Consider the following 7499-nt stretch of genomic DNA (forward strand, 5'->3'; position numbering starts at 1 on the left):
CTCTCTCTCTCTCTCTCTACCCTCTTCCTCTCTCTATACCCCCTATCGCTCTACTCCCCCTCTCTCTCTCTCTCTACCCCCTCTCTCTCTCTTACTTTCTCTGTCTTCCTCTCTGTTTGGCTCTTTCTTTCTTTATTGCTCTGTCTGTTCTCTGTGGCTGTCGTCTGTACTTTCTCTCCTCCTGTCTTTTTTCTCTGTCTCCCTCTCTTTCTCTCTCTCTTCTCTCTCTTCTGTGTCCCCCTCTCCCGTGTCCAGTGTCTCAGTGGCTGCTGGTGCTGCTGGAGGATTTAAGGGCAGCTCTGAGCGCTTACTCATCTGCTCTGCCAGCAACAGAAATGCAGCCAATCTCACACACACACACACACACACACACACACACACACACACACACAACTTGTGCTAAATCAATATTTGATAGTCCTCTGCCATTTTCCTCTTTGAGTTTTTTTTAAACCCTCTTTTTCAATGCCTCTCTTTCTGTACCTCCTCCCCCTCTCCCCCAATCTTCCTCCTCCTCCTCCTCCTCATGCTCCTCCTCTGCAGTGCTGGGATTGGTCGGACCGGAGTTCTCATCACCATGGAAACAGCGATGTGTATGATCGAGAGTAATCAGCCTGTGTACCCATTAGACATCGTGAGAACAATGAGGGACCAGAGAGCCATGATGATTCAAACCCCTGTAAGTGTGTATGTGAGTGAGTGTGTGTGTGTGTGTGTGTGCGCCAGCAAGATCGTTAAGGGCAAAGTGAGGAACTAACGCCCCCATAAAAACTGCTACTTCAAACTGTAGCATTTTTAAAGGCTGATTTGCACATTGTTGTCTTTTTCATTTATTTATTTATTTGGTTTTGTTCCGAGCACCAGCACATTAAAGAGCAGCTCTGTTGATGTAAGGGTCCCCCCCCCCCCTCCCCACTCCACAACCCACACACACACACACACACACACACACACACACTCACACGCACATATGCTGTAAAGGCGTTCCAGATTATGCAACCGTGTCTATTGTATGACTTCACTGCACTGGTTGCCATGCCAACTCTGAGGCATTGCCGTGCATCCCGGAACCTTCTGGCAGAACAGATTGTCAGTGAGCTCACCGTCTCTCCCTGAACGTTCCGCTGGTTGTGTGTGACAGATAGAGCACTATGAGGTACAGATATATCATTTTCACCCTAACATACCTCTCTTTCTTTCTCTCTCTTTTTCTCCTTCTTACTCACTCTCTCTCTTTTTCTGTCTTTCTCTCCCTCCCTCTCTCTCTCTACTCCCGTTCTCCCCACCCTTTCTCCTTTCAATTTATCTCCCTCTTCCCCTCCCTTACGTCCTTCTTTCTCTCCCTCACTCTCTCTCCTTCTCTCCTTTCACTCTCCTCACTCTCTCTCTCCCTCCTTCTCTCCTTTCTATTTCTCTCTCTCTCTCTCTCTCTCTCTCTCTCTCTCTCTCCCCCTCCCCCCCTCCCTCTCCTCCACAGAGCCAGTACCGGTTTGTGTGCGAGGCGATCCTGAAAGTGTACGAGGAGGGCCTGCTCTCTCCCCAGTCGACCCCCGTCGAGGAAGAGCCCGGAGCGGCCGCAGACCAAACCTGACCGGCTGCGCTGCCACTGACCCATGAGGAGCGCCCCCTCCTGGACAAGGAGGGGGATGGACACTGACTGGAGGGGAAAAGAGAGAGAGGGGAGAGGGGGTAAAAATAACGAAACAAAAACAAAAAATCTAAGCACTGATGCACTTTATGTTAACAAGAGAAAAAGAAACAGTGATATGTGGAGATTTATGTTTAAACAAACAAAAAGCAAAACAAACAAAAAAAAAAGAAAGAAAATAAGTGGGTAAAAAAATGACATAAGGTTGCATAATTTGGTATTTTCTAGAATTAACAAGCTTTTCAGGGTGATGTTGGAGTATGTGTGGATCGCTGTAGTGCCATAAATTAGGACAAGCCCGTTGGAACAACACACACGAGAACAATCGGACAACTAGACAATACATCAGCGCTCCTTTACTCTCACGGCAGGCAGCCTGTTTTAAAAGGATATTTATTCTATTTTATTTGTTTAAAAGAAGAAAAAGGCTTATAGATTCTTTATTCTTTATTTTTTTTCTCATGCTGACATTCTGAATTGGGGAAATAAGTATCTCTTCTTTTTTTAATTATTATTGTGATATTCTTTCTCTCTCTTTTTTGCATTTCCTGCAACGCAGTTCTCACTCATATGATCATTGACAATGTGGTCATGTGACTGTGTGGTCATGTAACTGATCATGTGATCATGTGATCATGTGGAAGATCAGGATCAGAATCTCTGCTGAAAGGCTGTGAGCTGTTTTTGGGCAGGGAGTGATTTTGTTGTTATTGTTGTTTTTTTGTTTTGTTTTGTTTTTTGTGCTGCATAAACTGGATCCTTCTGAAACTGGACCGGAGACCCGTCTCCTTCCTCGTGCTCACCCTTCACACACACACACACACACCAGTCATACCTACTGCTCTCTCTACAGGGAGCGTCACAATCCACCCATTACTTGGTGGGCACTATATGTGTGCGGTTCCTTTTCTGTGTGTGTGTGTGTGAGAGAGAGAGTGTGTGTGTGTGTGTGTGTGTGTGTGTGTGTGTGTGTGTGTGTGTGTGTGTGTGTGTGTGTGTGTGTGTGTGTGTGTGAGTGAGTGATAGTGCCAGCCTTTGCTCATGTTTTTTTTTATGGTGCAAACATCCTCTGCCAGCCGCCTTCAACTCCCACAATGCTTTGTAACGATTCCCCACCCCACCTAAAATTACCAACAAACAAACTGTAGATACACACATCTTGATTTTGTTTTTGAAAATTTTCCATCAGGTTTTTTTTTTTTTTTACACATTTGCTTTCAAGGTACACAAGCTTCAAAAGCAAGTACTAGCTTAAAAACGACAAAAATAATAATAATAATAATAACAATAATAATAATACGATATTGAAGACAATACAGTCAGCAACAGCGGTATGACTTGGACTCTAGTGCCGTGGTGCATGTGTACTGTCAAACTTGTGAAAATGTTTCTTACGCTGCCAAAAAAACCCTTTATATGTATAAGCTGTCTCCTGCAATGTAAGCTGATGGGGCCACAGCTGACATCTGTGCTTCAGGTGCTGCCGTCTTGCCATTTGTTTAGATTGTTTATTGTTTCTTAATTTTTGTTTTAATTTGTTTGTTTTTTGGTACAGTGAGTTTTGTGAGGTATGCCTTGCCACAGGAAAATGATGATTTGTTTCCCCCCTAAATGTATCTAATTTATCTTATCTTAAAAAAAAAAAAAAACAGAAAAAAAAAAAAAAAGACTGACCGTCAATTCTAAAGAGTCTTACTGAGTGGGGTGAGAGGGTATTCGTGGTTTCTCTCAGACAAACATCACCAATGATGTTCTATCTCACCCAGCAGGCGCTTCTGCGCCCCTGACTCCCCAATCCCACAATACACACACACACACACACACATACATACATATATACACACACGCGCACACACACACACACACACACACTCACACACACACACACACACACACACACACTCACTTTCACACACTCTCTCGATCAAACACTGGCCTGAGTTGGTGCCCGATACCCCGGTAGTGGGCACAGGCGGTGAGTTGGCACTGAGGATGCCCCAGTTCTGCCGGCAGAGCTTCATCCTCAGGATGTCTGGTGGGAAGGCCTCTGGAAACCTGGTCCTGTCATCTTTAGCTGACTAGTATTCATTTTTTTATTTGATTTTATTTTGGATTATTTCAGCTGTCAATCTCACAGACACTTTAACGTGAAGTGAAATAGGAGTGAACAAGTGATACATGACACATGCAAGTCAATAATTCAGATGACTTTTTAAGGACATTTGCCTCTGTTTTTGTTTTTGTTTGTTTGTTTTGTTTTGTTTTTGTTTTTGTTTTTGTTGATGGTGGTACAACGGAGTAGGACTGGGGCTTCCAGGACCAACATGATTTTCATCCTCCTGAATGTTCCGTAACGAGACTTGCTGGGTTTAACTAAGTGTTGTGATGGCTCCTGAGCTAGAGATTTGCTATTGATATCATTTAGTTGGGGGGAGTCGGTCGGGGCTATTTTTGTAAAAGAGACCCTTTTGTGCGCCCCTGGAATGGACAGCACTTTTGCAGCTGACTGTGTAGACGACAGTGCTACGTGAGAATTCATAGTTTGAGAGTGTGTGTGTGTGTGTGTGTGTGTGTGTGTGGGCGGGGAGGGAGGGTACGGATGGGGGGTGGGGGAGTACGATTTTGAAATTTTATTTATCATTAAAAAATTTGTGAAATAAAGACACCTGTAGGGGATGAGGGGTGGGGGGAGTCTGATCTACATAGTGTCACCTGTTAAATATCTGTAAATACTATGTTGTATATTAAAAAAATCTCATGAAAAGATCAAGAGTGTGCGTTTAAATGCTGTTTTTATGAAGACCACGTTGTGGAAAGTGGTCAAGAGACCTATTTAAAAAGCTGTAGAGCGGAGTGGCTTAAGGTTGGGAATGCCTTCACTACACTCTTAAATATAGAACCATGCCGGTTTCAAGAACCCATAGGTGTACCTTTGATGAATACGTCAAAGTGGTTTAAAGAACCATTTAGGGATGCTATGCAATAGAACCATTTTTGAATCTATATAGCACCTTTTTTTCTATGGGTGTAGCAAAGCGCAAATGTGGCTATTAGCTTCATCATAACTACATTGGGTTGTGCCTTTGCTCCTTTTATTTTTTGCTAATGCCAGATAACTGCCTGCGAACATATCAGTGTTGAACTAAATAAGTTGGTTGACCTTCGTGCTTGAATTCACGTGTTTACTCGGGTGGAAAAATCCGGCTTCAGAAAGTGAAAAGCCAACCATGTATTAGTTCTACCTGTGAACTTCACACAGGTGATCTCACTGCTCTACCTAGCTGAAGAGTTGTGCTAATTTAAATGAATGGTTGGCACAGATATGTGGTAGGACTTCAACTCTCTGAAGCTGGACTTTTCCACCTCTGGTTTTATTTCCACAGCTGTCCAAAAATGAGTTTGTGATGTGCTATCCATGTGCCGAGACTATTAATAACGTTGGAAAAGTTTAGTTTGGACACTTTGGTCAATCAAGTTCACACATTTGCTCCTGCTTAAAGGGACACTTCACCGATTAGCATTAAGCTTTGTATCTTTAGAAAACCAGTCATGTTTTTGAATGGCCGTGCATCATTCCCTCAGTTTGCCTTGAGATGGGAGACATACGGATTTCAATGTTGGACTTCCTGCTTTCAATGATGTAAAAATCATCATTGAAAGCAGGAAGTCCTATTCATGGGTTTCATTGAAATCGCATTTCTCCCATCTCAAGGTAAACTGAGGGAACGATGCATGACCATTCAAAAACTTGACTGGTTTTCTAAAGATACAAAGCTTAATGCTAATCGGTGAAGTGTCCCTTTAAGCTTCAGAGGCTGCTTCCCTAAATTAGCATCGGCTGTGCTGTGGACTTGATGTGGTTCAGTTCTGGCATGAGTCCACCTGTAGGCTGCACCCGATCCATCTAACGCCAGAATCAGAACTGCTACAAAGCCAGCCGTTATCTCTTGACTAGAACCCGATGATTTGTCTCAACTCGTGGTGAGCTGGGTGAATCTGAAGAGAGATCTTGTAGACCAGTTGGGTATCTTCAATTATTGTCTGGGCATGAAACAAGACTTCAGCACAGCTGTGACGGTGACAGAGCTTCAAGCAGTGGTGAAAACTTTTCTAGGTGATCTTTATGAATAGGCGTTTGCAATACACTTAACAGAAACCGAATGTATGGATCCAATGCAATATCTTTATGAATAGGCGTTTGCAATACTCTTCACTTAACAGAAACCGAATGTATGGATCCAATGCAAGATCATGTATACTTGTGTGTGTGATTTATACTGTTTATAGCCTACTCTAGACAGACGAGGGGCATCAACTCACTTTTTGGAGGGCGCATCCAGGATCTGTGCAAACGGATGTGTTTTTCTTGCTGTAAATATGAGCGATATCATGTGAGTCAAGTGGCGAGTTGTGTGAGTAAAGTCTTTTGCTTTGTGCTTTCTCTCTGACCTGGTCGACTTCTCCTAGTCTGAGTGGTGATGACTAATGATGAATCACTCTAACAGCCCCCTCATTATCTTTAGTCGTCCCATTTGGTGTTATGTTTGTGTGCATGTTGTTAGCAAAGCAAATTCACAGGCCTCTCTTTGCTGCATTCGACTCAAGCCTACCTAACCTTACACTGACAAGATTAGGGAAAGATTCTTGAAAGATTGTAGTCTTTTAACTTAATGCCCCTCATTGAAGCTTTACTCAAAAGACTACAATCTTTCAAGAATCTTTCCCAAATCTTGTCAGTGTAAGGTAGGCTTCAGTTGCAGTATGGTGATATAAGGTCTGTGTTCTCACATCAACCTATGCCACTCTGTCAGGCTACTTAACATTGGATGGACTAGAGTCTACAGCCCATTCTCAACCTCTCTCCTCGATCCCCGGTCCTCAAGGCTCATTCCCACTGATCTATAAAGAACACTGGATAGACTATCCCATTGTTGCCTCCCCATCATTCTTTATCTAGATCAGTGGAACGAGGACCAAGGAAGGATGGGAGGATAGATAAAATGACGAATGAGAGAGGCCCTACGTGTCTCAGTGACAGTCTTTAAGACCAGTACTACTGACTGATCACAAGGAAACTTGTCATGCATGCTTGTTATGAGTTGAATGAAACTAAACATGAAAGAAACCACGCTCTGGTTATCTCTTTTCTTTTAAGCAATCCCTTAGAAGTGGAATATTGTGTTCAGTTCAAACCTAATGGGCTGTACAGGGTCACACTTGGATTTTAAGTGATAATTGCCATGTCCCAGGCATGTGTTGTTAGTAGGCTAATGTGTTGTCTATGCTGCTTTAGCCTGACAACTCAAGAGAGAAGTCTAAGCCAAGCCGAGGCCTACTACATGCATCTCCGGTTTCTTGGTTGATGTGGAGTGACAAAAAGGGGTCTTTTTTTAGTTGTGGGGGAGATCCTTCCTGCATTTACATAAAACTAGCCTAATGTTCACTGACAACAATGCATTGCTCTGTTTATATTTTTACAACTCAGTCTGTCAGTCAGACAGACAGCATAATAGACTAAGGGCAACCCTCCCCTCTCCTATCCCTGTCCCAGCTCTCCGCTCTCCGCTCTCTCTCTCTCTCTCTCTCTCTCTCTCTCTCTCTCTCTCTCTCTCTCTCTCTCTCTCTCTCTCTCTCTCTCTCTCCCTCTCTCTCCCCCTCTCTCTCCCTCAGTGTGGGTCCCTGCAGCAGAAGAAACAGAAGCTGTGCGGCTAACATGCACATCCAGGTCAGAGCAGTGAACTGGAAACCGCAGCGGAGCCTCCTGTTCCCGCTCTCCCCCACTCGGCTTCACTCTGGCGGGGGATGACGCATCCGCCACTGCGAGCGCGGCGCAAGCAGAAGAACGAAGAAC

General features: G+C 43.9%; 1 protein-coding gene across 1 annotated transcript in view; it reads left to right on the forward strand.

Annotated features, from left to right (window-relative positions):
• The window catches only part of LOC134071007 (tyrosine-protein phosphatase non-receptor type 4-like), a 13327-nt gene extending 9106 nt beyond the window's left edge, over positions 1 to 4221 (forward strand). The window contains exons 11-12 of the mRNA XM_062527571.1: positions 544 to 679; positions 1478 to 4221. Of these exons, the coding sequence (XP_062383555.1) occupies positions 544 to 679; positions 1478 to 1591 (250 nt within the window). The 3' untranslated portion in view covers positions 1592 to 4221. The remainder of the gene's footprint in view (positions 1 to 543; positions 680 to 1477) is intronic.
• The last annotated feature ends 3278 nt before the right edge of the window (positions 4222 to 7499 follow it).

The sequence above is a fragment of the Sardina pilchardus genome, chromosome 23, assembly GCF_963854185.1.
Source record: "Sardina pilchardus chromosome 23, fSarPil1.1, whole genome shotgun sequence".
NCBI classification, from domain to species: domain Eukaryota; kingdom Metazoa; phylum Chordata; class Actinopteri; order Clupeiformes; family Clupeidae; genus Sardina; species Sardina pilchardus.